The sequence below is a fragment of the Mustela nigripes genome, chromosome 17 (genome assembly GCF_022355385.1).
Source record: "Mustela nigripes isolate SB6536 chromosome 17, MUSNIG.SB6536, whole genome shotgun sequence".
Taxonomy (NCBI): domain Eukaryota; kingdom Metazoa; phylum Chordata; class Mammalia; order Carnivora; family Mustelidae; genus Mustela; species Mustela nigripes.
This window is the reverse complement of record NC_081573.1, coordinates 14,539,127-14,557,132: the sequence shown is the minus strand read 5'-3', so window position 1 is coordinate 14,557,132 and position 18,006 is coordinate 14,539,127. Positions and strand designations below refer to the sequence as shown.

Below are 18,006 nucleotides of genomic sequence, written 5' to 3'. Positions count from 1 at the left end.
TGGCAAGAAGCCTTCCTCCTCCTTCTCCAGGATTGGGAAGCAGTTTCCACTGCGGGCCTCCCCCTCCCCAAGGGCTGGGGCATCCCACCAGACCATCAACCTACGTTCCTTCCCCAGCCACAGCCCTCAGCCTCACCTGAGAAACTCTTCTCCCCACACCATCCTTTGTGTTCCCAGCAGATTCCTGCACACAGGACCCCTCAGATTCCAGACCCCGGCCAATGATCATTTTCCCTCATCCCCTCCCCAAGGCTGACTTTGGATATCTATGCTCAGCTAAGGTCTTTGGGGCCATTCCTTAGCTTCCAGACAGACACCAGAGGCAATACAGTGCAGCAGTGAGTGACAGAAAGAGGGGAACCTGCCAGCTCCCCTATTTCTTCATTTGGGGGCCTTAGGCAAGTGACTTTCATTTCTCCTTGGTTCAGATTCCTGACTGTTAAATGGGACCAAACATACCTACTTCAATTAGCTGACCCACCTCAGAGGAGCTGTGCTGAGCGCAATGTGGAATGGATATCCAACAGCTATTCAGCACAATTCTGTGGTTAAGAATACAGAATCAGAAGTCAGGCTGCCTGCCTTTTTAAATCCCAGTTTTGCTACTTTCTGTGCTGTTTCGGTGACCTCGGGCAAGAGTCTTAACTTTCCTGGGCCTCAATTTCCTCATCTGCAAAATGGGATAATAGCACTGATATCTAGGGTTTAGAGGGTTAAATGAGGGCTTGGCACATAGTAGGCACTTACTAAATGTTAGCTAGTATTATTTTTATTATTCCCCACCTCTAAGTCTCTTAGGGGACAGGAGACTATCCCGAGTCTCCCGGGTCCCAACTAGCCATCCCTTCTTCCGTCTCACTTGAGTCCTCATGCTGTAATCCAGGTCACACACACACACCCCCACATACACACACCAAGACACACAGACACACACAGAGGTCAGCAGAGCGGCCTCAGACACAGAAAAAAGTTTAATTCTGCTGCGGCGGAGGGTCCCGGCTCCGGCAGGGAGGGGAATTTGGTTTTGGACTTTGTTCATGTGGGGATTTATTTGGGAAAAGAGGAAGGAATAGGGGAGAGTCTGGTCCTTCCAGTGGGACCTGCCCGGGAGAATGTGCAGGGGAAGAGGTAATCGGGAGAGATAGGGAAACAACTGGACAAGAAATGGGAGGGTGGAGGGAGAAGAGACGACGGGACAGAGAAAGGGGACACAAATAGGGAAGGGACAGAGAAAGGGGACACAAATAGGGAAGGGCAGACACGTAAGACAAAGACGACAGGGGGCAGGACAGAGACGAAGGGGACAGAGAAAGGGGGACCCCAAGCCAGACCCGATGGGACCAGGGAAGTGAATGGGGTGGGGGTGGGGGCTTTGGAGGCCGCCGCGGGACAGAATAAGATCTAGTCCAGCCAGATACAAGAAATGGGCCCCTCGCCCCTGCCCCGGGTCCCGGGCGGGGGGAGGGGGCTCGTGTCTCAGTGCTGCAGTGTCGGGGGGGCCCTGCCCCTCCCCGCGCTTCGCTGTGTAAGGCACCGGCTCCAGCGAGGTCCGCGAGCGCGCGGGGGGAGGGGCAGGATGGGGGCGAGGAGTCCGTGGAGGAGGGGGGCCCGGCTGCCCGCCCCCTAACCCCCTCGGGCCCGGGGGCATGACCAAGAGCCGCAGACGAGGGAGCCCCGCCCCCCCAACTCCGAGGACAAGAAGGGCAAGTCTCCGCCTCTAGTCCGACGACTAGGCGCCGTGCTTTCTCCCAGAGTCCTGCCCCAGCGTCCGTGCGGCTGGGCGTTAGTCCGCGGCACCCAGGTGTCCCGGCGCCCGCCCGTCGCTCACACGGTACTCTCCAGCATCCACTCGGTGCTGGTAAAGGCCAGGCGTGCCCTGGCGGAGCCCAGCCCCAGGTCTCCGTCCTCCCCGGCCGCGCCCCCTCCGGCCCCGTCCAGGTGTGGCGTGGACCGGTGGCGCTTTGTCCGCCGGGCGCGGCGCGGGTAACTGTGGCTCTGGAAGAGTGCCCCGTAGTCCCCATCGAACGAATAGCGCTGCTGCGGCCTCGGCCGAGCCGGGGCCCCCCCAGGAACCAGAGCTAGAGTGGGAGGCGCCGAAGCTGGCGGCCCCAGGGCCCCAGAACGGCTCCTCCGAGGGCCCGCCGCTGCCCGACACTCCTCCCCAGAGGTTTCCTCAGACGGCAGTAGGCACAGCGAGGTGGCCGAGCCGCCCAGGGAGCGTCCAAGGACGGTCTCTGGCTCCGCGGTAGCCGTCTCAGCTGCGGTGGCCTTGGCCTCGACCGCCACTGCGGCAGCAGCTGGGGACGCCACCTCCCGCAGCGCCTCGTAACGGTCTTGCGCCGGCGGGGGCGCGGCCTGCGATGCACCTGCACCGTTGGTCTGTGAGCAAACGTGGCTGACCCGCGGCGGCGACCTGGAGGTACCCTTGACACGGCGGCCATCCCCGTCGCCATAGACCTTATAGCGGATCATGAGCAGAACGATGAAGACGAGGACCGATGCGACGATGACGCCCCCGATGGCGATGATCATGGTACCGCCCAAGAAATGGGCCCTCAGTGGGCGGCAGGGTGCAGGATCCCCAGCGGTAGTAAACTGCACGCAGCCCACCACTCGAGTGGCCGGCAGTGCTGTGGCCCCATCGTCATAGACAGCCAGCACGCACAGATCATAGGCTCGACCCGCTGCCAGATCATTCACCAGGAAGGTCTGGCTGGTGGATGGGATCATCCTGCAGGACAGGAGGGCATCAGCACTGGGTTAGCATCACTTCGTTTTCATGCCCCACCCGTGCTGACCAGGGGAGACCAAACCATGTGTCCCTACTGGTATTTCACCCTCTATGGGATAGTAGCAGCCATTCAAGTGACAAATTCCCATCCTGTCAGGACCCCTGCTGCGGGCCATGGCCCTCCTCTGCGTGCCCTGCCCTCAGACCCACTCCTGTGGTGTTTTGTCACCTATTAGGTAGTATCTGCCATTCCTGCTCCCTCATCTGCATATCCTGACACACACACCACTACCACCACCACCCCCCACCCTCGGCAAGGGAGGGGGTGCTACAGCTTTTAAGGCCTGCCCTCAAGGAACATGCCACCTGGCAGTGTCTCACTTTCATTGGGACAACTGCCATTTAAGGTCTACATATTTCCACCCTTTAAGGGCCCCCATACAACAGGCCTCATCTCGTTTCCTCTATGTCCCATCCTCACTCAAGCGGATGCTGAGGTCAGCTCACCCACTCTGTCTTACTTCAATTGGGACAATGGATGCTCTTCCAGTTTCTCTTTTCTATGTATTCCCATCCTTTCTGGGGAAACTCAGAGGCCACGGCCCTCACCTGCATGTCCCACTTCTGGGTAGATACATCAAGCTGTGTCTGTCTTCTGGGACAACTCCCAAACCCCTCAAGTACCTATTCCCATCCACTAAGGGGCCATCTATAAGCCACTCCCCTTTTGATTGAGCAGTGGCTTCCAAGCCACACTCCCAAGGCCTCCTAGGGATGGTTTCCCTACTGTGCCTAGGGCCATGCCCACTCTGCATGTCCTGCAATCAGTCACTCTGTGTGCACACTCTGCCCCATACCACCAGAGGTCATGAAATCATGCCCCCCGCCCAGATAAATTTCATCCGTAATTGGGTCAAATGTAACCAAGCAACATGCCCCATTCTTGCTATCGGCCCCTGCCCTCCAATGAGGATCATTGTAAAGGAGCCATTATGCTGACAATGTCTCGGAGCCTGTGTTTGAGTCTCTCTGCCACTTGCTAGCACTGTGACCTTAGGCAAGTTTCTTAAACCCTCTGTGCCTTGCTTCCCCAGAATGGAGATATTAAGATCATCATAAAGATAGTGTGATGTGTGAATAAGTTAACACACCTAACACCTGGCACCCAATAACTTCATCATGATTAGCTCACATCCCACCCTGTGTTGGCTAGTAACCCTTGCTGTGGCTCACACTTTATTGCCAACTGCACTCTTCCCCATCTGTAAGGCCGTTCCCACTAGGCCTTGACCCTCTTCTATTTGGCACGTCCCTTCTGGGCTGTTGGCTAAGCCAGGACTGCCATGTCCACATGAATTTGCATGCCCAGGACTCAATCTCACAAGCCTTCCCCACCTCCAAAACTCTTAGTGGGTCTCCAGAGACAAGGACTGGGGCCTCCTCTGCCTGGGATCATGCTGCAGGAGCCCTGTCTCCTGAGAGAGGCCACACCCCCATCTCCATGGGCCTCTTCTCTCTGGGAAACTTCACATTCCCTCTGACCAGGCCAGCTCTGGTCCTGAAGCCCACCTTAGCTCTGTTACCACCAAGGGCCACCCTTCAACCAGAAGATTTCAAATAAGCCTCCCCCCAAAAGGCCTACCTACATTTCCGGTGGACCCCCCTTCCTGCCATTTCACACACTGCCCCCACCCCATCCAACCTCGGACCCCTAGCTGTATGTCTTCCTCATCCTCTCCTCTCCCCTTCCCAAGAGGCTTGGATACCTCTTGCTCCTTCCCCCAAAGTAGCCAGTTGCTAGGGACTCCCCACTTTTCAAGGACAGAGGCTGGCTCCTTAAGAAAGCCTCAGCTGGTGTGTCTCTAATTGGCCGCAAGACCTGAGCAGGCAGCAGATCAGGTTTCTGGTTGGTCGTCACCTCCGCCCATGGCAGCAGTGAGGAGGTTAACCCCTACAGCACCGGAGTGCAGGGATCTGCAATGGGGGGACAGGGGACTGGAACTGTGGCCTTAAGGGGAAAGGAAGAGACCAGGGGTTTGTTGCCCTGCTGGGGACAGAGGGCCACCAACATCTGTGTACATGCAGTGTCTGAGGATACTCCCCCACACTCCCCCACACACAGTGGCCAAGGGTTAAATAATGAAAGAGAGAAAAAGAGAGGTGGAGAGTCACAGAAACCAAGAGTCATTTACAGAAATGTATTCTCCTTCTCCCCTAATCCCTGCCTGGCAAACAGCAGGTGCTCACTAAATGTCTGTTCAATGTCAAAAGGGCAAGATTAGCAGTTAGAAGGGTAAGGCCTGGAATCCTGGCTCTGCCACTTTCCTCTGTGACCTTGATCAAGTGATTTCCTCCCACTGAGTCTCAGTTTCCCTATCTATAAAATGGGAGGGGGGATCATCACTGTTTCACAGCAGAGCTGGTTAGATTGAATGAGGTGGCACAGGGCCTAGTGCAGAGCAAGGGCTCAGTGCCTTAAAAGAGCCGGAGGGAGAGAGGGTACAGGCAGATAGAGGCAAAAGCAAGAGAATAACAGAGATGATAGGAGAAAGTAACCTTTTAATGTCTGTCTATACTGAACAGACCTGTCTACACCAGAGCAAGGGCTTCTAGCCTAGTGGATGGTGGAAATAACATGGGTGTTTATAAAATGGGAGGGGGCATTATCACCACTTCGCAACGAAGTGGGTAAGATCAAAGGAGCATTTATTTATTTTTCTCATACTTTTCCTTTTCTGTTCTGTAATGTACCCAGTGGGTTGATACAGTAACACTGGTATGTAATCTGTAAATATAAATGTAACTATACATATGTAAGTGTGCGAATATAGTTCATGTTCCAAAATGTTTAACTGACAAGGTAAATGGCCAGACACCTTTGGCCAGCAGTGATGTAGACCAGGAACCCCAGAGAGTAGGAACTGTGCTGGGCATATTAACGTCTGGCTTGTGTGGGGTCTCAATGAAGATTTACTAAATGCCTGAAAAGCAGAAAGAGATCATGAGACAGAAGTAGAAAGAGGAGGGGACAGGGCAAATGAGAGCCCAGGACAACTCCGCACAGCCATCTAGAGAACCGAGGCTGAGCAAGAAGGCCAAGGGGCTGCGAAGATGAAGGGGAGGGCCCCGGGAGTCAGTGGGCGGGGCGTCCTGGGACTGCAGCACCCACCTGTAGACCAGGGAGTCATCCACGGAGCTGTTGTACTGGACCTGGTACATGCGGATTCCGGGTACAGGCCTCTGGGCGGGCCAGCGGATGAGCACCGAGTTCGAGGTCAGCTCCGCCGCCACGAGCCGGCGCTCAGCAGCTGACTCGTTGGCACCAGGGCGGCCGGGTGTCGCTATGTCGGAAGAGCCAGGCTCGGTGAGAGGTGGCGGGGCTGCCGGCGGGGGCGCCATCAGAGGCAGGGGCACCACGCATACCTCCACAGGTGCCGTGGCTTCCCCGGCGGCATTGGAGGCAATGCAGGTGAAGGTGCCACTGTCCCGTAAGGTGGTGATGGTTACATCCAGCGTCCCGTCCCCCCGCACCCGGGTCCGGCTTGAGTTCCCCAGCAGCCGCCCGTCGGGCGCGACCCAGTGCACCACGGGTTCGGGGTCCCCCACGGCGCGGCACCGCAGGCTGACCGCCTGGCCCTCCACCACCAGGGCCCGTCCCCCCGCCTGCCGCGTGATGAGCGGCGGTTCGCACAGGAACTCCTCTTCTGGGATGGACCAGAAGTAGCGGTCGGTGAGGTGCTCGGGAGTGGCGCATGTCTCCAGGTCGTCTTCCCGGGTTAGCCGCCGCAGCCAGAGCAGCTCGCAATTGCAGTGCAGCGGGTTGCCGCCAAAGCTGACCGTGAGCGGCGTGGGCGGCTTCGGCCCCGCACCCTGGGACCGCAGGAAGAGGCCATCGGGGGGCAGTTTATGGAGGCGGTTGGAGGTCATGTCCAGGCGAACCAGTTTGTGCAGCTGCACGAAGGTCCCTTCAGCGATGTGGTCGATGAGATTGTGGTCCAGCGTAAGGGTGTTCAGGTTCACCATCTGGCCCACAGCCTCCCACGGCAGGGCCTCGAGGTTGTTGTAGGACAGATCCAGGTCCTCCACGGTGGAGAGGAAGGCATCAAAGGCAGCAGACTCCACCCGGCGGATCTGGTTGTTGCCAAGGATCAGGTGGCGGAGGTTGCCCAGGCCGCGGAGCTGGTCCCCGCGCACCTCCGCCAGGCGGTTGCTGTCCAGGTGCAGGGCGCGGAGGGCGCGGAGGTCGGCGAAGGCGCCAGCGGCCACTTGGCCGATGGTGTTGCGGGACAGGGTGAGGTGCACCAGGCTGGTCATGTTGGCGAAGTCCCTGCGGCGGACAGCCGCAATGAAGTTGTCCGTGAGCCGCAGCTCCACCACGCGCCGGTCGATGGCCGGCGGCACGAAGAGCAGGCCAGTCTTGGCGCACAGCATGGTCAGCGTGGGCGCCACGTTCTGGCAGATGCAGCGGCCGGGGCAGGGCTGACCACGGGATGCCCCAGCCCAGAGCAGCAGCAGAAAGGGCAGGGCAGCAGGCGGCGGCGAGAGGAGCGCCGAGGTGAAGGGGCCCGGAGCCATGGTGCAGGGGGAAGGCGGGAGCAGTGGGGCGTGAGACCTTCGAGGGAAGGGGACAGGATTACGCAGGCACAGGGCTTGACCACCAGCCTGGCCAACCACTGTGTCCCTCCCTTCCCGATACCCACGGCAGAACAGTGGCAGGACTGCTCATCAGCGGCCATGCGTTTCATCGTTAATGGACAATATTTCCACGCTGGTTGATAAACTTCACTACCCCACCCCTGAGTGTCCCAATCCCAAATCTGACTCTCCTCCAGAAGGCCCAGACTTCTTATGATTTCCCAACCAGCGGGGTAACACCTGACTAAGCCTGGGCCTTCCAGTACCCACTTAATATTCGGAAAACTCATGGCTGACTAGGGTTTAAGGTCATGAATTTCAAAGCCAAAGCCCCTGGGTTCAAATTCCAGCTCTGACACTTACTAGCTGTGTGACCTCGGGCAAGTGTCTGAACCTCTCTGAATCTCGGTTTCTTCATCTGTAAAATGGAGATAAGAACAGGCCTTACCTCTGTGAGGATTAAATGGGTTAATGAGCATTATGTACTTAGAACCACACCTGGCCCATGAAATCTGTTCAACTCATGTTGGTGATTATTATCACCATGACCACGGAGTGCCCGCTATGTGCCGGGCGTAGAAGTGTGCACCATCATTAAAAGTAAGCGCCCTGAAATCATACAGACCAGACTTCACGTCCTGGCTCCCCCACTTGCTCGCTTGGTGATCCCAAATGAATGTTTCCCCTAACCTAGGCCATAATTTCCTGATTTGCAAAATGGGATGATGTTCGTACCATCTTCCCTGGGTTGTTGGAATGGTTCTGTGAGCTCATTCAGTGGGAGCCACTGAGCACAGGGTCTGTCACATAGTAAATATTCAGTGAATGTTAAGGGTAAGCCCTCCCCCCAAAACATATCCCCCCTTGGGAGTGGCAGAGGGAATCTGAAGGTAGGAGGGGCTGAGAAAAACACATGTCTTCTGGCTCAGCCTTGGGAAGTTCTTCTCTGAGCCAGGTTTCATCCTGGGCCCTGGTGAGCTCCCAGGCAGCAGGCAGGCTTTCATGCTCACATAAGCGGGCACTTACAAGGCCCCATACATGCCCACACTCTCACACACTCACGCTATGCCTCTGCTCCAGGCAAAACCTTCCGGCAGGGATTTCCCTGCGGTGCCTGCAGCCCACGACGTGTCAACTCCCATCACAACAAGGGGTGGGTGGGGGGTGAAGAGGAAAGGATGGGAAGGGGGCGTCCCTGAAACTGCTTTCACCCCACCCTGCACCCAGTCCCTGCCAGCCCACCTCCTAGGAATCTGCAGTTTGGGGCTGCAGCCTGCTGTGGCCCTAGGTCTTCCAGGCTGTAGTGAGGGGACCAAGACAGTCAGAGAGAGAGAGAGAGGTGAAGAGACAGGGAGACAAGTTGGGGGGGGGGTGTGGACTGGCAAGAACAGAGAGAGAGAGAAAGGGGCAAAAAGAGAACTTGAGGCATGCCTGGCGGGCAGAGCATATGACTCTAGATCTTAGCGTGGTTAGTTCGAGCCCCACATTGTGCCAGGAGCTCACATAGATAAATAAGTAAATAAGCAAGTATGTAAATAAATAAATAAAAGGAAAGGAAACAAGAAAGAATCTGAAAGAAAGGTACAGAGGCAAGGAGCCAGTCTGAAGCCAAGAGAGACTGAAGAACAGAGAAGAAGACACAGAGAAGGGCACTGAGATCAAAAGATGAAGAGGGGAGAGCGAGCCAGAACAGGCAGGGGGCAATCTGAAGACACTATCGTTAGAGACCAAGAGGGAGGCAGAAAGAGATAGAGACGGAGAGCCAGTGCCTGGGATGCACAGAGGACGAGGGGCAGAGTTGGGGCATCCCACCGAGTCTCTGAGTGCCCCCCATTAATTGGTCTTGTGCTCTGTGCCCGGGAGACTGATCGGTCTCAGATAGAAAACCCTGGCCTGCCAGGCAGAGCTCCCGAGTTCGGAGGCCCGGCTCTTCACCTGCTCGTCTGCGGGGTCTCTAAGGCTCAGAACCCCAGTCTGTGAAGCACAAGTACACGGTTTTGCCTCCCACAGCTGGGGTGGGACTCAAGTGAAAGGAATAATAACAGCAATGGAAATAGCTAACGTTTATTGAGAGGCAGTGCGGCATCACAAGGAAGAACCGGGACCTGACTGCTGCGGCTCATACCCCAGGCCCCAGCAGCGTGACTTTAATCGAGTGACTGCCTCTCTTTGTGCCTCAGTGTGCTCATCTATAAAATGGGGGATAATGGGAGCAGCTACCTCATGGGGTTATTTTAAGTATTCAGAGATAATACAGTGTAACATGTTTAGGACAGTTCCTGACGGAGTAAACCCTGTATAAATATTAGCAGCCATCATCATCATTGTCATCATCATCATATTATTATTACTATTAGTAATTATTACTAAATATTTTTACTATTATTACTAAATATTATTACTATTACTACTAATAATTATTAACATATCATTTTTCTCTGGCTCTCTCTCAGCCACCAGCAGGTCAGGTGACCAGGAGATCTTCCCACCTGCACACACGCACACACACAAATGGTAAACCATGTCCATGCCGCTCTCCAAATGCAGGGGATCACTTCATGTTGTGAAACTCTCTGTGCCCTTTTCCCATATCACCAGGAGACTTCCCTGTCCCCACCACCTTACCCATCCAGAGAGGGGATGCCTCCAGGCCTAAAATCCCCACCTACCACCCGTGTCCAGGCTCTACCATGAGCCCTGACCCAAACACGATGCTCCTGACCTTGTTGTCACCCTCACCCCCACCCCTTGGACACTGCCGTACCCTGCCCTGAAATCCATACCAGGCAGGGCTTCAGGCCTCCAGCTGGCTCAGAGCAGGCCCAATCACTCCACATCTCTCTCCCCAGCCTGGAGGACCCCACTCACCTCTCTGCAGGGAGTCAGGGCCTGGGCCGGTACCTGCAAAGGAACAAAATGATCCTATTAGCATCCTTCGGGCTCCTCTCTGAAGACCTGCCTCAGAGACCATCCTGGCCAAGGAAATCTCTGGGGTGATCATTCTCTCCGCCCTCCTGCTGCAGACTCTACACGATCTCAGACGGACCCAGCGAGTCGTTTCTGGAATCCAGGGAGTCTGGGCCTCAGGACTGTTCACCCTCCAAACCCAGGAGTCCAGGACTTTAACCCTTTGTTCTCTATGGGCTCACCAGGCCAGAGAACCCAGCCCCCTCCTCCCTCAAGACCTGGCATCTGCAACCCCTGTCTCTTCCTTCTTCAAACTCCAGAGTCTAGGTTTCTTCCTTCCTCAAGATCCAGGAACTGGCCTCCCAGTCACCTTCTCTTGTAGATCCAGGATTTCAGGATCCCAGCGTGTTACAGAGTTCACATCCCAGTCCACCAACTTTGTAGGAAAGAACCAGAGGCCCCCATCCTCGCCATCATACCATTGCCATACCAACATGTTGCGGACACACCAAAACCCACATGGACCCACAGTCCAAGTCTCCACATCTGGATTTCCAGGAACACACCAGCCAGATGTGTGCCCCCACTCTCCGTGGGCTCTTGGCCCGGCATGTGGACACACTTGTGTCCTTGGACGCCCCCCTCCACGAAGGACCCCAGCATACCACAGGTCAGGCCACACAGGCTCGAGTCTCACTGGGCCAAGAAGTAAGGTCAGCCCCATGCCAGGGAGACAAGCACGTGCATACAGATTGCCCTGCACGTATGAACAGATACAACCCCAATCCCCAAAGACCAACACTGACACATAAATGGACTCACAGCACAGACACACACCCTCAAGGTGGACACACCCGCACACAAGCACGCATGTACAGCACTGACTTTCCTTTGCACATTCATACATACCCACAGACACACACAGCAGAGAAACCTGTGTGCCCCCTTGCAGACAACCAGATTCATGCTTCTATAACAGACACACATGTGCACATTTGCCAACACACAGGGGCCCATACATACAACATATACTCACTTGCACATACAGGTGACACACAGGTGCAGGCTCTTAAATGCCCAGACACACTCCTAAACACTAACACAACTTCACATATCCCCAAGGTGCATGGTCACAAAACTGCTCCATCCCCACACCGCCAGATGCACAAATGCACACACCAGCAGATACACACCTCACACATACACAGAACTACAAGCACACACAGGCAACACAAAAACTGATACTCAATCAAGCCCACAGGCACAAAAAGATCCACCTTGCACACACATTCTGAGATGTTCACTCATGACAGACACATACTCACACAACAGCCCTGGGAGGGACATTACACACTTCCAAAATGCACATAAAATATTGAACCACAGTGGCATAGTCAACAGATAGGCATACATTCACACACACAGTCATGAACACGCATCCCTCCCAGCCCTGGGGTACCCCCGCCCCACCTACATCCCAGCTCAAAGAAATCCTAACATCCTTCCCTCCCAGCACATCCTCCCCCACCCCCAACCAAGGCACCTGCCAGGGCCTGAGGTCAGAGTTCAGCAGGTGGAGTCTCAAAGGGTTGGGGGGCTGAGTCCTAGAGCCCCGCTGCAAGGCAATCCTCCCTCCAGCCGCCCAAAGATCCCCCCGGCCTGGCCATCTGTATGCCGGCAACTCAGGCAGGCCGTATCTGCGGAGATCTGGCGGGTGGGGGGATTGGGGTGGGGTGGGTGGGGAAGGGCCGGGTCTGTGCCCCTCCCCTCCAGCCCATCTGTCCCTCCCTCCGCCCCCCCTCCCCCCCCCCGTCCCCCCCCCCGCCCGCCCCCCCCCCCCCCCCCACCTCCCAGGCACCGGGAAGGGGAAGACATGGCCGTCTCCCCCAAGGACCGCTGAGGACCCCCCAGTTGACATGGACCGAGGAAGCGGCAAACTCCCCTCCCCCAACCCACACAGAGGCCTGGACCCACAAGGAACGAGCCCCAGCCCCTAGCCGGGAACCTGAGGTGGACGCACAGACACACACCCTCAGAGACATGCAACCCGCAGACACACATACACACACACACACAACACAAATGGACACCCAAACGGGCACACCCGGCTACACAAACCCTAGGATGGACATCCAACCTGGACCCAAACACCCAACGCAGCCAGCCCCGCGCACACTCGCTGGGGGGGGGGGGGGTAGGCGGGGGGTACCCACACCTGGGCACACAGCCCACGTACACACACCTGCACACAGCCCCTCCGATGGACGCGCGACAGCCCCCCAGACACACAGCCAGAGGGGCAGCCACTCAGGGGGACACGCGCGCGGCCGGACACAGCACCTCGGCTCGACACCCCGCACACACCCGGATGGCCACACAAGCAGGGCGCCGCACACGCCGGCGCCGGGCACACACAGGGCCGCGCGAGCGCACGCCGGGCCCGCCGCAGCGCCGCGGACACACACTCACGCTCGCACGCTCACACCCGCGCTCCCATCGGCGCCCCCGCCCGCCGCCTCCCGGGCCGCTGCGGGCCGCGCTCACCCAGCCCGGGGGGGCCCAGGGCCCGGCCCCGCCGCCGCCGCCTCGCTCCGCGCCATGGTGGGGGGAGGGCCGGGGGAGGGGGCGCGGTGCCGCGGGGCCGCCTCCCTCCCGCCTCCCGCCCTCCCTCCTGAGCCGCCGCCGAGCTCCGCCCTCCGCGCCGCCCGCCGCCAGAGCCCAGCCGCCACCACCGCCGCAAGGGGGGAGGGGGCGCCGACCGGAGGGGCGGGCGGGGCGGCCGCACCGCCCAGACCCCCGCCCGGGGACGCGCGGCAGACCCCTTTCCACTGCGGAGCCACCGGCCCGCCCCCGACCCCTCCCCAGCCCCACCTCCAGCCCTGCCGGCTTCCCCCGAGACCCCCCCCAGACCCCGCCCCAACTGGCATGGGGACTCGGATCTCGCAGCTGAGACCTGGGATCATGTCCCAATACCCAGGGGAACCTCAAACCATGCCTTACCTCTTCTGAGGATCCAAACCATGTTCTACAGCCACCCAGGAACCCACAAACCATGTCCTACTCTCCTTGGTGACCTCAGACTCTGCCCCATACTCCAGTGGGAGCCCCAGGCCATATCCCAGCACCCAAGGGGGATCCAGAGCAACCCCCTGCAGGGACCCTAAATCACACTATAACATTCAGGTAGACCCCAGACCATGCCCCAGCTTCCAGAGAGGACCCAAACCATATTTCAACATCCAGGGAGATACCAGATCATGTCTTACTTCCTTTGGGGACCCAAACCATGTCCTTGTGCATCTTGGGGGCCCCCCAGCCATGTCCTTCCACCCTCTAGGACCACGAACCATTCCCTGACCCCCCAGGAGGGACTCCAGACCAGGTCTAATTTCTAGGGGGGCCCCAAGATGTCTCTTTTTCCCCCTACCTTTCCTCACTACCTCCCATCAGACCCCAGATCATCCTTCCCTCTAAAACCCCCCTTGGTTTCCAGAACCCCTGATTTGTGCCAGATTCTTTCCCTCCTGTTCCTACTCTTTTTTTTTTTTTTTTTTTTTTTTGGACCCTGCAGACCCTTCCCCCTCCCTGTGACTTCCATGGATCCCAGGATTCTTTGCTCCTTCCTTGGTTAGACTCCTTTCTTGCAAAACTCCTACCCAATAGCTGACCCCCCAGTCCCTCCCCCAAATCCCATTGAGTATCTCAGGCCACTCTCCACCTTTTTCTGAGATACTCAGAAACCAACAAGGCCTCCCCTCCAAATCCATCTTATGGCAGACCCCCAGCTCCTTGGCAGCTCAAACCCTTCCCATTTTTGGATCCCACTGTATCAAGGTCCTCTGTCAAACCCCTTCCCTAAATTCCTCCTAGTCACATCATCATCACTTGTAGCCTGCCCTGTCTCCCAGATCCAGGGCACCTCTGCAAAACCTCCCCTTTAGTGAATCTTGACCCCACTCACCACCATTAGATGCCCCCTGGGGACACCCACGATCCTCCCCACCAATCTCCAGATTCCAACATCACCACCGTTATCACCACCTCCAGCCAGGCACCACCACCACCACCCTGGTTCCTGATGCTCCCTGATGGGGTGTGGAGGTCCTGGGCTGGGAAGATGGAGAGAGAGAATAGTTAACAACCACAAAAGTGGACAAGCGTCCAGTGCTACTGTGCGCCAGGGATGGCACAGCTTCCTACATGACTCCATTGACTCCTCCCAGGTGCCAGATGAGGAGGTCCCATCACACCCCTATTTTACAGATGAGGAAAATTTAACCACATAGAGGTTAGTTAATTCGCCTCAAGTCACACAGGTAACAAATGGCAGGAAGTGAAAGGAAAAGAAGGCCATGGCCGGCCTGGGATGGAAAAGGGAGATCCACGGAGATGGGGAAACAAAGAGCTTGAGCCCAAGTATATCTGGCCCTATCCACCTGTTGACCTCATCCTTTACCACTCTCATTTCCTAGCTCCCCTCAATGGCTTCCTACTCCTCCAACACACCCACTCAGTTCAGCCCCTGGGGTCTTTGCACTCTTTCCCCTTCCTTTTCATTCAAATCTTAATTCAAATGTGATCTCTTCAGAGAGTCCTCCCTTCCCCCTCCCCAGTTTCCCCCTCACCCTCCACCAATTGTCCAGATGTCTGCCACTTACTCTGAAATCCATAAAAAAGAAGATGGGTTGATGGATGGGTTGACGGATGGGGAGGTGAAAAAGCAAGTACAATAAAACGTTAATGGTAGAATCTAGGTGGTGGGTCTATGAGGGTTCACTGTAAAATTATTTCAACTTTGCTGCATGTTGGAAATATTTTCTAATATATATTTCCTAATACATAGTCACCTAATACTGGTGAGCAGGGGGAGTCTTCTAGAGACTAAAGAGGCAACAAAAGGTCCCACTATTTCTATCCCATCATCTCATTTTATCCCCTACCTAGCATTTATCATGCTTGTTAATAATGTCTCTTTATTGTTCACTTATTTGTTTGTTTCTTGCTTGTTGTCTAGTCATTGAAATATAAGCCTCCTGAGAGGAGAGGCTTGGACACCAATTCTCTCCAGTGTCCAGAACGACAAAGGACACCCAGTGGGTGCTCAGCAAACACGTGTTCTTGATAGCTCTCAGGAGAGGGCCAAGGAGGTAGGCCCACCCCAGACTCACCGCAGGAGACACACTCAGCAATAAACATAATGTCCCAGCCTGGGGTCACTAGAAGGGAAGAGGGAAACGCCCAGCGATTGGAGGCTGTGAGTTGGCCTGAAAGGGGGCAACAGGTGGAAGTTTCCTCCAGCCTCAATTCCTGCCCCAGACATTTTAATAGAGACCGGCAACCATTCTCACACTTCCACAATTAGGCCCCGCCCCCAAGCCTAGTTACACACGCACACACACCCTCACACCCCCAATCCCAGCCCCACCCCCTCCAAGGCTCTGCCCAAAAGAAACCGCCCCCCCCTTTCTGACATCAGGTTGTCCTCGGGCCCAGGTCCTACCCTCTTAGCCCCAACACTGCCCCCAGCACCTTAAACTCCACCCCAAAAGCATCTTTCAGTCCAGGCACCACTTGCCTAATTTAGATCCCCCATTCTCAGTTCCGCCCTAAATCCCGTTTCTTCCTCTCTAACGTAAGCCCTACTTTCCTTTAAGGTTAGCAGGGAGAAGCTCCCCAGGGAAACCCTAGGGCCTGGATTCAAAAATTAGGGAGCCTGGATCTGTGAAGCCTAGGTGAAAGCAAGTGGGAAGAGAGGAGATGGTCCCTCGTTTGTTCTGGGAGGACCCTTGAAGGAGTGGCCCCCAAACTGGAGCCACGCCCCATTGTGCTGACTCTCCATTGGATGGTGTATTCCGCTCTGCCTCTCTGATTGGTCCCTCCGCAAACCTCCTCTGTATTGGGCAGTCTCCAGAGTCACCCTCTCTGATTGGTCCTTGAGTTCCACATTCCCTGCTCCTGATTGGACAACTCCTCGTACATGCCTCTTCCTGATTGGATTGTTTGCAATCATGAGTCTGGAGGCTGACAGAAGTTCAACTACGTGGGAAGGAGGATAGGGAGAGGGGAGGGGAAGGAAAAGGAAGGGATGAACCCCTAAATTCCCTGCGGGAGAGAGGGAGTGGCTTTTGACCACTCCCTAATAGCCTTGAGTTAAAGTTCTAACTGTGCAAACCCCTAGCAGTGGGGTTTCAGGCAGCTATTTTGGCTTCTGTGCCTCAGTTTATTCATCTGTAAATTGGGGATAATTATGATACCATTCTCTTGGGATTTTGTAAGGATTAAATGAGTTAACATCTGTAAAGGGCTTATAGAGGTACTTGGCACATAGGAAGCCCTCAAAGAGTTAACAATTATTGGGTACCTGGGTGGCTCAGTGGGTTAAGCCGCTGCCTTGGGCCGGGTGGTGATCTCAGGGTCCTGGGATTGAGTCCCGCATCGGGCTCTCTGCTCAGCGGGGAGCCTGCTTCCCTCTCTCTCTGCCTGCCTCTCTATGTACTTGTGATTTCTCTGTCAAATAAATAAGATCTTTAAAAAAAAAAAGTTAACTATTATTATTAATTTGATCATGTAAGTGCACGACCTTGGACAAGTCCTTTTGCTTTCTTGACCTCTTAACTGAACGACCTTTCCTATCCCCAGCCCTCCTCTTCTTCCATCTCTAGCCATGAGAGACTGAGGCTGTGATCACAGCGAGAAGTAGAGATGTTCCTGGCAGAGATGGGCTGGGGAGGGCACCAGGACAGGTGTCAGAAAGAAACTCAAATCCCTCCCCCTAATACTGGCATGGGGGAGGAGGAGAGGGCATGTGTTCGCGATTTCTTTATGCAAAGGACTTGTCCTGACAGGGGACAAGGGGGTAAAGGAATAGGCTGAGCCGGGTGGTGAGGGGATGGGTGTGTTCTGGCTGGAAGGGTTGGGGAGGGGTTGGAGCTGGGCTTGTGGACCCAACCCCAGGAATGACAGGGCTGGGGGAGGGGCAGCCCAGGCCCAAGGTCATTGTGTCATCGTTACCATGGCAACGAACACCTCTCTACAGGGAACCTGAAAAGGGGGGGGGGGGGGGGAGCTCCCAGGTCCCTGCATCTGGGGACAGAGAAAGGACCAGAGACTAGGAGGAGAAGCAGAGAGAGTGATTTATCTCTGTGAAGACCTGCCCATCTCAGAATTCTGAGAGCCTGGTACACTGTGGGTGCTCAATAAATGTCCCTCAGAGACAAAGACAGAGGGTCCAAGAGACTCAAAAGCCCAGACATGCACATGAAAGAAAAAAGAATCTCCCAACTGGGGCAGGTAGGGGGTCCTTTCCCTGACCTTCAACTTCATACCCCTCAGGGGTTCACTGAGAGCCCTAGATCCTCTCACCTTCCCTAGCCTTGGGCCCTCAGGCCTCCCTAACCCCACAAACCACCCACCACAGCAACTCCCTGAAGCAATTATGTCTGATCCTTCAACAGCTTTTCTGCCTTTAAATTCTTCCAGCCTAGGGGCACCTGGGTGGCTCAGTGGGTCTCTGCCTTTTGCTCAGGACATGATCCTAGGGTCCTGGGATCAGAGCCCCATATTGGGCTCTCAGCTAAGCCGGGAGTCCGCTTCCTCCTCTCTCTCTCTCTGCCTGTCTCTCTGCCTACTTGTGATCTCTGTCTGTCAAATAAATAAATAAAATCTTAAAATTCTTCCAGCCTGGGGGCTCACTGTCTGCTAGCTCCTAGAGCTGCCGTGAGAAGTAGGGAGGA

At 56.0% G+C, this 18,006-nt stretch overlaps 1 protein-coding gene across 11 annotated transcripts; it reads right to left on the bottom strand.

The window, feature by feature from the left end:
• Positions 1-956: 956 nt before the first annotated feature.
• LRFN1 (leucine rich repeat and fibronectin type III domain containing 1) lies at positions 957-12,922 on the bottom strand. 11 transcript variants are annotated; one of them, XM_059381469.1, is made up of 5 exons: positions 12,818-12,922; positions 10,235-10,267; positions 7,730-7,784; positions 5,901-7,343; positions 957-2,731 (listed from the first exon to the last, which is right to left on the bottom strand). In XM_059381469.1, exons 4-5 carry the CDS (start codon positions 7,304-7,306, stop codon positions 1,825-1,827), a joined length of 2,313 nt encoding a protein of 770 aa, XP_059237452.1. In that variant the 5' UTR covers positions 7,307-7,343; positions 7,730-7,784; positions 10,235-10,267; positions 12,818-12,922; the 3' UTR covers positions 957-1,824. The 11 variants fall into 11 exon arrangements, with proteins under 11 accessions (XP_059237452.1, XP_059237454.1, XP_059237453.1 ...); XM_059381471.1 differs by lacking the exon at positions 12,818-12,922 and adding an exon at positions 12,614-12,726; XM_059381470.1 differs by lacking the exon at positions 12,818-12,922 and adding an exon at positions 12,516-12,607.
• Positions 12,923-18,006: the final 5,084 nt, after the last annotated feature.